At 36.4% G+C, this 14,857-nt stretch overlaps 1 protein-coding gene across 5 annotated transcripts in view; it reads left to right on the top strand.

The window, feature by feature from the left end:
* LOC106939393 (protein diaphanous homolog 2-like) overlaps positions 1–14,857 on the top strand; it is a 46,050-nt gene that overhangs the window by 15,688 nt on the left and 15,505 nt on the right. For 4 of the 5 annotated variants that reach the window (XM_015021779.1, XM_015021781.1, XM_015021775.1 and 1 more), the window contains exons 3-4: positions 2,448–2,480; positions 4,529–4,705. In XM_015021779.1, the coding sequence (XP_014877265.1) occupies positions 2,448–2,480; positions 4,529–4,705 (210 nt within the window). The remainder of the gene's footprint in view (positions 1–2,447; positions 2,481–4,528; positions 4,706–14,857) is intronic. The other variant, XM_015021780.1, reaches the window with a different exon arrangement.

Below are 14,857 nucleotides of genomic sequence, written 5' to 3'. Positions count from 1 at the left end.
TTGTGTTTTCATTTTTGAGGATCTGCACGGACCCATGATCAGATTTGATTAAGGAGGGACCCAGAGCTAATTTGATTAGATTATTTAGTGGAAATATGTGTTTGGTAATAAACATTTATTACGGTGAAAAAGTTTACTTTAATAAGCACGCAAAGCCCAGAGGACATGGAAGCTTAATTGTTAGGTGTTTAATTGCAATGTTGCGATGCTGCCAAGATAATGGGCAAGGAAAGGCCCTCAAGTCAAGGCAATTAACCAAACAGTGGTTTGATTGTTGTTAAATTGATTAGAAAATGTTTAAGTACTCTATCTGTAAATTAGCTATTGTTTCACGCAGTTTGTGACTGCCAGAGAATGCTGGGCTTAATGACACATACGCTCTGAGTTAGTAATGGGAAAAGTTGTCGCTCAGGTCAGGTTGCTATTGTGAGTAGCAATGCAGCTTTTATTAAATGCATCTAATTGTGCCTTGGTGGAACTGATGTTTGTCTGGATTAGCGAGGCCCAGGTGGTTACCTGGCTCCCACAGGGAAGAAGGAATCATCTGGATATGATGCATGGGGAAGACGACATGTCTGATACCTGGAAGTGAAATAAAACTTCAGGGAACGTCTGAAACCTGCGCAAGATCGACGCGTTTTGTTGTGTTTAATAGCTTCATCTTCCAACTGTTGATCAGCTGTTGCAGACGAAGCCGGTGACGGATAGGGCACTTTGTGTGTCTGCACGGAGTTGCCCAGAGCGACAGCTGATGGAGACTCGCAGAGGGAGGTGCAGGTTAAAGCCAATTTGTTTCCTCGCCCCAGTATCTGTATTTTCCTGATTAGAATAGTGGAGAAATCCACGGCTGGAGGCAGGCTTTATGACCATCACAGCCCCACATCTCCTGACTCATTAGTACTTTACAGCCCAGCACCACAACATATGGCAGAGTTGTTACCGATTCCCATTTGAGGTGTGTTTCAAACGGCCGTCCCTTGCTGAGCCACAACCCTGTGGCAGCGCGCTTTCTTATTGTGTTTGAGGAGAAAATAAACATCTGTTCCAACTGAAGTTTTGGTGTAAATCTTTTCGGTCCCTGTCACCACAAAAGATGCTCTTCAGAACCACTGCGAAGAAATTCATCTTTGTGCCTTGGCCGTGTGTGCTGCTTTTTAAAAAATGTTTTATTTGTTTCACACACATCTTCGTTTAAGCAAAACTAACTTGCATGTTTCAAGTGGAAAAACCAACGTGGGTGTTGGGTGTCAGGTGGTTTTTCTTTTATTCATTTATATTTGTATGTAGGCATGGGCCATTATGAGATTTTGATGATGGAAATACCAGAATTTAACAACATTAAATAAGAAAATTTATTTAAAACATGATCAAGCTACTTTTTTTTTTAATAAAAAAAAAAAAAAATCATTATCTGGTGCATCATGTTAAAAGCATTGGTTTGCTTTGATAACTGGCCCGTGTCTGCATATGTGGGTCTTGTGTCTCAATTGTGTATCCCTAGGGGTCATACACATTACTTTTTAATTCACTTTATTATTTAGGATTATTGAGAATCTGTGAATCATTCATTCTTTTCTTTTTCAATTGACAACCAAACATCAATAAAAAGGTTTTTAAATCGGATACAAGAATCACCCCAAAAAACAAAAAAAGATCTTGTTTTTCATCTTTTAAATTTTAGTTTTGGCTTAAAAAAAAAAAAAAAAATCTAAAATGAAAAACGGGTTACAGGAACAAATTTTATTTCAATAGGTCAATGCTTGTTTTCCCAAGACTTGGAAATTGCACTTTGTGAAAAAGTGTGTTATCAACGTCAGGTGTTATGTTACATATTTGACATGAAATGGAGCAAATACTAAATATTTTGGCTCCCAAAGCATTGAAATAGAAGTTAAAAGTCCACCATATTTTAAATGATCTCTAATTGTAGAAATCTGCAACCAAAACATTTGACAAAATTCCACATTTAACAAATGTCTTTTTCACCATATTTCACCCAGAACTCAGTCTTCTGATGCTAATTTTCGAGCACGGTAGGATGTTGATCTGCTGTAGTGTTCAGGAAATTTCTGAATTCATAATTTTTTTTCTCTTCGCCCCCCCTGCCCCCCCCTTTCTTCCTCCAGATGACAATTTTTTTTTATTTTGGTTGTCAGTTAAAAATGGAAAGCAGAAAAAATATACACAGATTATTATTAGGTGCCTAATTCACATGTACAGTACTCAGAATTTGCTCACATGTCTAAAACATAAAAGGAGGCACAACTCCTTGCTGTGAGTCTAAGACATTTAGCATTTGTGCTTCAAGGGGCAAATTCTGAAAAAGAAAAAAAAAAAAAAAAACTGCAGATGTGAAGACACCTAAGGTGGGACAGGTTCTGTGGGTTTGGCAGTGTTTTTATTTTCTGTTAGATATCGTTTTTCATACTGTGCCCTCCCTCCAACAGAACATACACATAAAAACACTGGCTGATGATATGGTAAGGTGCTTGGTTTCATTTTGCTGTGACTCGCTTTGTTTCACACATTTTTCACTTGTTTTTCCGTGATTGCATGAAACTTTTAATATACACCTGTGGATGGATCAAATGTGCCCAACTCCAACTAGAATAGTAAAAGCCTTTCACTATTGAACAACTAGTTTATAGTAGTATTATTATTATTATAGTAGTTTGTAGCTGTATTATTTTCATAGTATATTACCAAGATCATTTTAAGGACTAGGTTAACAAAGCAAACTGCAGTGTTCGGTTGTTAAAATACTCTTATCGACAGATGTGGGGAAAAAAAAAAATGTGTAAATAGGCTTAAAATTAATTTCATTTGTTGCAGTAGTATAATCCCACACAGAAAGTAGTAGGAAAATTATAACTTTGATTTGAATACTTTATTCAGTAGGGATCAAATATTAACTTTATAAAGAAGAAGAATATATCTTCCAAGTTTTTGTCAACCTACAGTATAATATTTTTGGGCTATAAATAGAAATATGACTTTCTTAAGGGCTGTTTTATTTTCTTCAACATGGAAAAAAACTGTAAGGAAACATGCCGTTCAAGTGAGTTTAGTGTGCATAAACTATCGTAAACTATACTGATTAGTCTAATTGTATCCATTATTAGACTGAAGAAGGATTTCTTCCCTCAATAAATTACCTTAAAGGATTAATTTCTTTATACACTGCTCAAAAAAATAAAGGGAACACTCAAATAACACATCTTAGATCTGAATGAATGAAATATTCTCATTGAATACTTTGTTCTGTACAAAGTTGAATGTGCTGACAACAAAATCATCAATGGAAATCAAATTTATTAACCAATGGAGGCCTGGATTTGGAGCCACACACAAAATTAAAGTGAAATGTTCCCTTTATTTTTTGAGCAGTATATTTCTCAATATCAACAAAATTTGTAAATACTGAGTTTGAGAATTATTTTGAGTCAAACTAGGATCAGTTTACTAATGATTTGACTAAATAAAAAAAAAGAACCTAAAGATGGCTTTAAAACTGAATGTGCAAATCTAACTTCAATCAAACATTTACCGCTCACTCAGGAGTTTGAAAAAAGGGGGTTGCAGACTAGTATTTTGAATTGTCATTACCACAATTAATAAATAAAATATTTCATATAATCTGAGCTCGAAAAATAATGTTTATCTCCCACCATACTCAGTGAAGAGGAGGTGAAAAAAAAAAAAAAGCTCACTGGAGAAAACCTGTAACAACAAGACGAAACTTGGCAGCATAGTGACACACATTGAGGCTCACGTTTAAATGTTTACCAGTGAGGAAACTGACTATAGTCAACAACCTCCTTGATTTCTTACTGTGACGTCGCTAGAATTTAACTGATTTATTATCCGTCAGTGTTTAACAAATACTATCAACATGCAGTACATTTGATCCATTGAGTCATACTTGATTCTCATCTCATTTGCATGACAGCCCCTACCCCTACTTACCCGTTACTAAGTAAACCTAACGATCATCCTCCCTGCATGCGTCCCATGTATGTTTTCTACTCGGAGCTAAACTTTCCCAGATTTATTAATTTAATCAACTGATGAATTCAATAAGGAATGTTTTTAATCGCACACAAATTGTATTTGATATTTTGTCCTTGACTTATTAAAATAGCATCAGTGCAAAACAGGTAATTATAACAAATGTGACGGTAAGTAAAGTCCTAAGATGTTTAATGGAGTCTTATTATATTTGGTGATATTTGAAAATTGCTTTGCATTTCTTTTCAATGTTAAGAATTACAAATTGGACAGTTTTATGTCGGGTTTTAAAGTTTTTGATTTTCCTTTCATTTTGCCACTGCATCTTTTAGCTGTCCTGACAATAGGGGTGTTTTATGTTTACAGTAAATTGTGCACAACCAAGTCCTGCGAGCAGGACATTTTCCAACTTGCTAAAGCACACAAAGCTTTTATTCCAGGCGGCCTAGACCATTTTTTTCTCCCATTACACAGACTGTTGTTAAAATATTTTCATTTCTCAAATGTGGTTTTCTTTCAGCGTGATCGTATAACAAGTTTCAGGAAAACTGGCACAAAGAAGGAGAAGCCTTTTATTCAGCACCCGACTGATCCCATCTCTACCCAAGCCGAACTCCCTCAGCCGCAGCCTTTCTTTGACGAGAGATCCATGAACCTCTCGGAAAAAGAAATAGTTGACCTCTTTGAGAAGATGATGGTAAGCTTTGTTTTCTTTCTTCTCCTTCGTTTAACCTAAGTTCACTCAATAATAGAATCCAATTTAGAATGCTTCATACAAACAATATGTAGAAGCTCATTTTGAAAAGATGTATTAGTGTCTTAGTATTCATGGTTCCTTGTTTTACTGCAGAGGACATTTGGTGTGTAAAACAGTTTTAATATGAACATGATTGACCTTTTTGAGTTGGCATAGCTTTTTCCGACTGCTTAGAGGCAAAAGTGAAAATATGGCCTAGAGGTCTCCCTAATGATCGATCAAGGTTAAACTGATGCTGAAAAGTATCATTGTGTATTTCTGAAAATAGTGGATTTACATAGTCAACCCTAACCCATTTAATGTAAAATCAATATTACAGAGGATCAGAAAACTTTCAGATCTTGATTATAATCCTTGACCTTAAAGCAGCTGCCCAAACTTTTTGCCACGACGGCCAAAATTGTCTTGTTAAAAGCTCATGTAAACCACAAAAATATGTATATATTTTTTTTCAAAATAGAATTTTTTTTTATTTTTTTTATTCGCTCAATAACAAAATAACCATGCAAGACTCAGGTCAGCATAACTGCCTGAGTTTTGTGATTTCTTATTATGCATGTGAGTAAAAGTTGTTGATGTTTGTGCTTTCTATTTACTATCAAACTAAGATGAATGCAGTAGCCTGGTTAATGCATGAGTAATAATTTATGTCTTGCCTAACCAGCAGATGATACCACTGCAGACCCCAAATATCCAAAAACCAGCTGCCACAGAGACAGTTTCTTCCCTCAGGCTGTTAATCCAATTGACACAATGAACACCGTACAGCCAGGGCAGTTAGCTACTGTGTGTAAAACAAGATATGCATATTTGCACTATATTTTAGCATAAAAATTAGCAGTGCATATATTATTATATATACATAGTGTTGTATTATTTTTATGCTCCTCAAAGTTTGTATATATATTATATTAGATGTCTATTTAAAGTCAAATTCCTTATTTATGCACATAAACTTGGCAAATTAAGCATATTCTGATAACATTTTACATATATTAAGACTTTATTTTTCTGTAAAAATGTTGGCCTTAAAAAAAAAAAAAAAAAATGTCACACTACTAAATCTGCTTGCAGGTTAAATTTACCATAACGTTTAAGAGTGCATATATTACCCAAAGGCTAAAGCTCAGATGATTGAAAAGTTCATTAAAAAATATAAATCAAAGTGTGATGCAAGTTGAGATAAATGTGGTTAAACACATGAACACAGATTAACTAACTAATTCCATTTTTCCTGTATGGTTTCCAGTTTGGGAAATTAGTCAGTGTGAGTTTCCAGGCATGCCATGATGCTATTTAGTGGGCAGGAGACATCGTCAGTGATGGAGAGAGAAGTTTTGAAAATATCCTTCACTGCATACAGATGGTTCGCCTCCACCCAGGTCTGAGCCGGCTTAATCAATTTCTGGAGTCTGTTGGTGTTGTACGCCCTCAGGCTGTTTTCCCAGTAGTCCTCGGTGTGGTAAATGGCACAGGCCAAGACAGATTCATGCAATGCTGGCAGTCCGTGTTGTTTTTTTTGTTTTTTTCCAACCCCTTCACCCAAACATCAAAAGGCAGGAGATTCCTCAGGAGGCGGGACAGAACAGTAACTCTGTTCTGTTTTTCAGAAAGCTGTATTGTATTTTCCATTCTTTTTTGCTGTCCAAAACAGAGATTGATGCATGTGTCATCAAGGAGTTAAATGACTATTAATTTGTGACTTGTGGAAGTCTGGAGCTGACCCCACAACTTAACCCCGGATTGAGTGGAAGATAGTGGATGGATTGATGTTAAATCGGGCAAGACAGTCACATGGTCTGAAATGATCTTTTTCCCTTTAGAAACTCTTTTCTGAACATTTTTCCCTAAATAGTGAAGTCAAGCCCTTGCTTTCCTCTGTTTTTGAGAGCCTCTGACAAGTGTCTTTGTATTTTTACACATTCCCCAGAACACTGAAATGACTTTCCCCTTCTCTGCCGTCTTGTATCATTTTCATTCATTTAAAGCAAAATGTCCATAGTTAATATTTATTAGAAATTATTGTTGTTATATGTAAGAGATCGACAATTAATCAGTAACTGAACTCTGATCCAGAAAGGCACAGTATTGTGGGGGATGTAGGCAGATTAAAGCCTTTAGCCACTCAACCCCTCACAGCCAGCTAAGCAAGGTGGGTGGCATCAACTAACCCACACTTTGGTTACCTAGCAACTCACTCACTCTAAGGTTACCACCAACAATCTGGTGAGTAACTTGATCAGTAGCAGGTTAAGGTTTTGCCAGTGTGTCACATAACTGCTTAAAAATAAACAATGTGGAGTGAACCTTGTGGATAAAACAGGAAAAGTCAAGCCTCCAGTTTGGCAATGACTCAGATATTTAAAACGACAACAACAAAAAAAACAAGTCAATAATTATTGATGCCGTCTGTGAAACACTAATTTCAAAAGTTCATGTAATATTTGTGGCTCTAAAGTTTTATTTAGCTAGACCGGGGTCAAGAAATGTCTGGTTTAGGCTTTTATTTCTCACCACAGAAGTATTTTGCAGTATAATATGTTAAAGCTACCACAAAACTCATAGAACATATGCTACATTTATCTGAATTGGTTATGTGGAGCCTTTATACTTCTTGATCTTATCAGTCGGCAATCCTTGCTGGGGCCGCTTGATGAGACCCGTTTTCTCCTTATTCAAAATTACTTTTAAAAATTCATCACATAGAACATGTGCACCTAAGCAGTGTCTACATTTACACCAAACCAACCTGACGCTGCTTAACAACACCTAACCTCTGAATGCTTCCAGGAACCTGAATAACGCTTCATAAAAATGGATTTCTTTTTTTCTTTTTAGTACAGCTACAAATTGCAATCATTTTGACAACTTGTTGTCAAAAGGCAAAGACTTTCTGTTTCTCTTTCGGCGTCGCAACGTCCTTGGTCCAAAAAAAATGAAATGACACCAGTGACTCCTTTTACAGCTTGTACACTTTCTTTAATACAAAGTACAATTGGACTGAGTCATGTTTTAACCTTTGACCATCACGTAATCAGTTGCTTCTATTCCCACAATGCATGGTTGTCCTTCACGGGGTAGACTTTTGCTTGACAGTTTCTGGAAGTACAGAAAGTCCAGTTTCTGTACTTCCACCTTGAACTGTAATCCTTTTATAAACAGTTTGTTATACTTTGTTGGGTTGTTTTAAACCCAAACCACTTCAGCGCTTTTAAAGTAGTTTTTTTTTTCTTTTAGTTATTAAATCATGAATGGAAGCAAACATGCTTTTGTAACGTCCAGATGCATTTTTAATGCACTGAAGACAATTCTAGGGTTGCTACTGATGCACATTTCAAAATAGTCATACCAGTGTTTTGTTGGGTGTTTAATGATGCATCACTGACATGCTCTTTATCTGATTGTAATACAATCACCTGCTCACTTCTACATTTGATCCAGTTGTTCTGTCTGTCTGTGCCCAGCATAAAAAGAGGATCTTCTGTGCTTTTATGTATCATGAAGCTATCCATTCACTTGTCTGCCATTGTGCAGCCCCTACAATGCTGCCTCCAGAGTGTGTCATTCAGACTGCCATCCACATTCTCTTCTTTCTTCATAGCTGTAGAAGCCTGAGTGTTGCTACTGTCAGCTCTTGTCCTCAGGCTTTCACCATCGTCTCTTTTGTGCTTCCTCGTCTCAGTGCTTGAACTCCAACCAGTAATGTCCCCAAAATTGAGTCAGGTTTTATCGTTTGGGTTGTCTGACATGCATTGCCTTGCTAAAGTGTTACAACCCCTTGAACTTTTTCACATTTTGTTGAGTTGCAGAAACAAACTTCAGTGTATTTTATTGGAAGTATTTTTTTTTATGTGATAGGCAAACCAGAAATGGGACCTCAGGAAAATGATGCATAGTTTTTCCACTTTTGTGACAAATAGAAAATAATCAAAATGGATGGCATGCATTAACTTTGATGCCCCTAAATTCGATGCTCTCCTTCCTTATTGATTGAGTTTGAGTTACAGTGAACCATTATATTTGTGTTTAACTTGAATCCAAATTATTTGCTATTTTTTTTGTAGAGCATATTTAAATTATTTGACAGAAAATTAAGCTTAGGATTTCTACATGACACGTTATTGGCTGGTGTTTGCAAAGTAGTCGGTCCAGATGTGCCATTTATTTTTCTTTCTACTGATTGGCTATACTTTTGAGAAAGGAGATGAAGTCTGTAGATGCTAACTTCTGCAGCAGAGCAAAAAACCCACACTGTACATATTAATTCACATTTAGGTACATTTGATGTTTGAGTTATTACAATAGGCACTTGTAAGGTGTAAGATTGAGTTTTTGTAACTATTTCTTAATAAACTGAAGTGGGTTTAAATCAGAGAAACAACTGGAACAATTCCACCTCATTTTTCTTAAAATACCTTTTGAAAGGCGCTCACATTCATATGTGAATATCCAGAGGAACTTTGGAACACAGTCAACAAGTTATGATATGCAGCCTAAGACAACTGCAGAGCTTTACGAACTCAGTTGCATATTTGCATGAGCACTGCAGTAAAACAACTCTCCAAAGACTGCAAGCGATTGCTAATCTCATTCTGCATTGAGAGTTTCAAATAGACTGCGTGCAGGGCCCATATTTTCTTACAGCAGTAATGACTCACAGCACCAAATGCAATCATTTGACACCGTCATGTTTGTGTTACCATTGTTCTTGGGAACAAAAGGAGCTTTGGCACAAGGATTTGGATTTAACATGACTTTTTTTTTTGTTTGTTTGTTTTTATGCCATTTGTTGACAGATTTAGTATAAGTCATTTTAAATCTGGTTTTCATTTGGGCAGATTTAAAATGCTAAATATCAGACTTACTTCTCCCTCGTCCCTGGGGTCAGATGTCACTTTTGTGCATTTCTGGCCTTGTGTGCTGCAGGACTGAAATGTGAAAAGCTTTCACCCCATCTCTTTGAAGTGAGAAGCTGAATTACTCTACCTTTATTTCATAGGTTGTGTGCTCTATTGTCTATAATGCATCTGAGTGACTTGCTCTGTGTGTGTGTGTGTTGTGCTTACCTTTTCCGTATTTCTCGTACAATGCTCTCCATCGCCAGGGCCTGAGAAATGCGATCAGAGCTCAGAGTTTTCATCAGGCCTGTGTTCACTGTTTTCTTGCCCGGGCGCTCATCCCTGTCACTCACTTCACCTCTCAATTACTATGTTTGTGCTCACAGCAGCGTGACATTACACCCAGGCTTCAATTTGCTCAGTGACAGATGACACAAAAGGCATGTTTGCTGGTCTGACATTTGACAGGTCTTGACACTTGGGGTTGGGAGTTATAATTACGGTAATGCAATCGAAAAAGGGAGGGGGGGGAGGGGGTTTATTTACTTATGTACCGTCAATTCCAATCCTGCTTCCACCTATAAACTGAAAACTCTCCTGCTTTGATGTTGTACCCAGAAAATAGCTGGTGGGTAGATTTTTCTATATTTTATGCTAATAATCACCAACTTTGGTATGCATTTGTCATCTCAAATATTTTCACAGTTTTCCTTTTATGTTTCACACACTTTTTATTAACTTTACCCACATTTCACTGTTGATTGTTCTCGCATGTTTTAGCCTTGCTGTCTGCAATTGAAGGGCTGACCCTTGCCATATTAGCGAAACCTCCAGCTGTGCATTAATGACCATGATAAAATAAAATGTTTTTTTTTTTTTTTTCCCTCCTCTGTGGTGTGTATATCTATGCTGGAATAGCCCATAAGCCATTACTGAACAGCCATCAAAGCAAAACTGACAAAATATAGGAATAAATTCTCAGTCAGTGGTAAAGAAATGCAAATGAATACTTTATAGAGTTTTTGAAGTTAATCATTGAGAGCAGGACTGCATTCATAAAAGTGCAGAGATTTAAATTGCATCCAAATAACTTTCAATGTGCTGTCTCGGTAATTGCGCAGTGCGTAGTTATGCAATTTGTCACAGGATTTAGCTAGATATGCACAGCTTGAATTCTGAGCCTCTCATCACAATGCACAGCAGTAAATCAGCTGTTAAAAATGTCCAGTATTTTTATCGCACTGAGGAGGAAACTGTGTGGAAGAAGTGGGCTTCAATCAAAGATATTCATCTTAGGAACGGCGTAGCTCCAATCAGCTCCTAGTGAGGGTAAAGCTTTTCTCTAAACCACAAATGCACGATGTGTGACACTTCTCTATGATTGAAACAATATAATATGTGCAGTTTCATCATTATATAAAATGTAGTGTTTTGTAGGGGACCTGTAACTACAGCTAATCCCGATTCAGTCGTTTTCCTTCAAATTCTTCTTCTTGTGTGTGTTTGTAATTAAATCCTTCATAAAGGGATGAAATGTGCTCTTAATCTTATTTAATTTCAAAATGTTTTGTACCCCTTAAACTTTTTAGCATTTTGTCAGTCAATGAAGGCTGTGTTATTCGGATTTTATGATTTTTTTTTTTTTTTTTTAGAGGTACAGAAAGTGTGTGTTCAAATTCAGGAGCTGCGTCCTTTGAAGGCAGCATTTGAAGGCCGATTATGTCACCACACAGCGACAAAGGCTGTCCGAATTCGAAGGCTGCTGCAAATTGCGTCCTCCTTTTTCCAGGATTTGCAGGACGGGTTTGGTGTATTCATAGTAGTCCACCCTATCCCCAGAGTCGGTGGGCAGGGTGTGCTGCTAAAGGAGATTTTTGTTCGTGAAACAATGGTGAAGTTGTGTTGGTAGGTAGACTTTTGTCAATTGCATTAACATTTTTATATAGTTATGAGAAAATGTATATAATTCATTAAATTATTTATGATTAAAAAAAAAAAAAAAAACTCACCTTCAAACTCCACTTTGTGCAGTTTATGCTTAGTGCCGTCATGGTTGCTTGGTGACGGGGCATGCACTGAGTTAAGGTCAGAAATAAATGTAAAGATCAGACCGTCAGATTTCACAGTCGCTCACTTCCAGTCTTCATGGTCAATGGATAACTGAGTCTATGCTGATTGAGTAGACTCGGGCCTTCGAAGGTTCAGTCTCAGTGTCTTTCCACTTCACAATTATGCTACTTTGATTTGATCGGTCACATAAAACTACAGCACAACTCATTTAAGTTTGTTGTTTTGAATGCGAGAACAAATACTTTTCTAATGCAATTCATTTCAAGAATTTGTGAAAACATGTTGGGATACTTATGGAAGCACAGTGACAATGTAGGACTGCAGTGCTACTGTGGCTTGTTTCAAGATGTGTGTCATTGTTAGGATGAACACTCTGGGTAATAAGTTCCTTTGTGATCCCACAGCACTTCCACTCTGCACCAAGACATTAAAACCAGCCCACAGGAGAATTACGGCATATGCCCTTATGCCTCTCATGGATCAAACTTGAGGGTAGTGGACAAAATAATTGATTTGTCACAGTTGAAGCAAAACATTTTTTTTTTTTTACTACTTACTTTTCTCAGATCCACATTTCTCTCTAGGGCAGTCTCTTCATAGATTTTCAAGCCTCGGGTGCATTTGAGGGTGTACGTTAATTATCAAGTCTAATTCAAAACCCCAACAAGTTATAAGCCAAGCGATTTTGCCAAACTTATTTGACGATTTCTTTTAGGGATTTTATTCAGAGTTGTTCACACAAGTCCAAGTAAAGTCTTAAGTGCTGAAATATACTTTTTCACATTGGATGCATGCCATCTATTTTGCTTTAAACACCAAACCGTCGTAGGTTATGAATTAAAATCCTTTTCCTGAAGCATAATTTCATACATGGACAATTGGCACATTTATATTTCTTTTTACTAGTTTGAATTTAACATGCAATAAATCGATACATTTGAAAATCGGTAAGAAATATTATCACATAAAACATATTGGTAGGCATTCATGTTCAAATAAGACATTTAAAATAGGCTAAACAGGTTAATGTTTAGCCAATTTATTTTAGTTCCTTCAAAATAAAAATTTGTTTTATTTTGAAGGAACCAGAAAGATTGAAGGTCAGACTATAAGATGTTAGTGTATGTTAACTTTATTTGTACTGAAATTATACAAATTCATTAAAACATAGTTGATTTTTAGAAGACAGAGGTGATGCCATTTATACAACACACACAGCAAAGCTGTTAGTAGCCTTTTTTTTTATTATGAAATGTATGTAATCAAATCTGTCTATATGATCTGACCAAATTAACTGTATACTTCTGTAAAGAATATGGCATTTTGCAAAGTGCTTTGTGAAGGTGTGTTGTGATTCATCTCTATATGAACGTAACTGAAATCCAATAGTCCACTGCATTCCTTTTAGAATAGAATAGAAATTCACTTTATTGTCCCACATTGGGGAAATTCACCTGTAACAACTGCAAAAAGTAACTGTGAATCTACAGACCTTACTGTCCTCATGGATAAATGCAAATAACAAAATTAAGAATATTATACTGTACCATAAGGGAAGAATTGCATCATAACATACAGTGCAGTTATTAAACATTGCATACCCTGATCCAAAGGAGAGTAGCACAACTATATATATATAAAATACAAAACGTGTATTTAAAAACAGACTATTTGCAATATATGAAAAGAAAACTGCAAACATTGATGTGCAAATACCAGTAGAAGTGTTATTTGACACCAGGAAAACTGCAAAGAAGAGCAGGGATGTAAACACTTTCTGAGTTTGTTGGCAGCACTGATGGTTATAGAGTCCGACAGCTGCTGGGAGGAAGGATCTCTGATGATGCTTCTTTGTTCACTTGAGATGCAATAGAAGGCTATGATGGGAATTGGGGTAAGAGAAGAATAGAAGAGATTAATAGTCACATCTTTAAATAGTAAATATTGACTTACATGAGAGTGAGGCCAATACCTCAAGTCTTTAGAGTCCAAGTCAAACTTGAAACTCTTTGTCTGGTTTGATGCAATATAGTCCAAGATGAAACTCCATCCTAGCAGTTTAACTTCAGGATAAAGTTCTCCATAAAAAATGTTGTGCAACTTAGAAAAATAGAGGAACAAAGTTGGTTTATAAGCTAAAATTTGTTGCAAAGTCTTAATCTGTTAAAGTTGATGGCTGCCTGAAACCTCTGATCCAAATAATCAGACAGCTGCTAAGCCTCATCCCCAGTGAAGATCTGCCATGCCCAGAGTGCAGCCATTTTAACTTATTGCTTGGTTGGGGAATATGGTTTGGTGAGGGGGAAACACCTGCTTACTTAGGTTACAGTGATTGAGGACTAAGGAATTTAGTCAAACACATAATGGCTTTGTTTTTCTAATTTAAACATTTCTTTACTTGGATGGAGAGCACTGTCGAAACGTTTTGCCCCCTACACATTTCTTCTGCTTTCTTTTTTTTTTTTTTTTTGTCTAACTGAAATATTTCATATTATCAAACCCATTGCAATACCAGACAAGGATAACCTGAGTAAATACAAAAATAATTTTTTTTTCAAAAGGCTTTTAGTTTTGCACCATATGCAGAGGGAAGCACACCATTCACCCAGAAACACAGAAACATGGGCCTTTGTGTTCTATTGATCTATTTTCCCCTTGAAACTCTCCATTTGCGGAGACTTTCTTTCACTGTGGTTAAAATATGTTTATAAACATTTCCGGACTAATAGATGAGAGTGAATTTCTTTGCCTTGAATTTCTTTATATTGGGATATGATGCGTTGCTTACTTTATGTCGTCAGAACGGTTCTACTGAAGTGATTTCTGGCAGTTATCTGACCTGGTAAGGGAAGTGTAACCAAAGAAACAACATTGGCATGCACAGGTAATTCATAATTTGAGAAGAGAGAGCAATTATATGTTCAGACAGTCATTTGGTTAGCTATCTTCCTTTAAAAGATTACATAATTTAAAAGATGCCTTTTGTTTGATCTGATACATTTAAGTGTGATTTAACAGGTGAAAACTAGAGAAACCTTTAAGGGGGAAAATACTTTGTCACAGCACTGTGGTGAAGGAGGATTTCCTGAATACACCAGTATAATTATGTTTGGTATGAGCACATCACCCTGATCAGTATTAATAAATTCTTCCCGGAGTTTGTCAGACTGGCGTTAAGATGGCG

The sequence above is a fragment of the Poecilia latipinna genome, unplaced genomic scaffold (assembly GCF_001443285.1).
Source record: "Poecilia latipinna isolate Pla-1442-1.1 unplaced genomic scaffold, P_latipinna-1.0 Scaffold2855, whole genome shotgun sequence".
Lineage (NCBI taxonomy): Eukaryota > Metazoa > Chordata > Actinopteri > Cyprinodontiformes > Poeciliidae > Poecilia > Poecilia latipinna.
The sequence above is the reverse complement of the archived record's forward strand: the minus strand, read 5'-3'. Positions and strand labels throughout refer to the sequence as shown.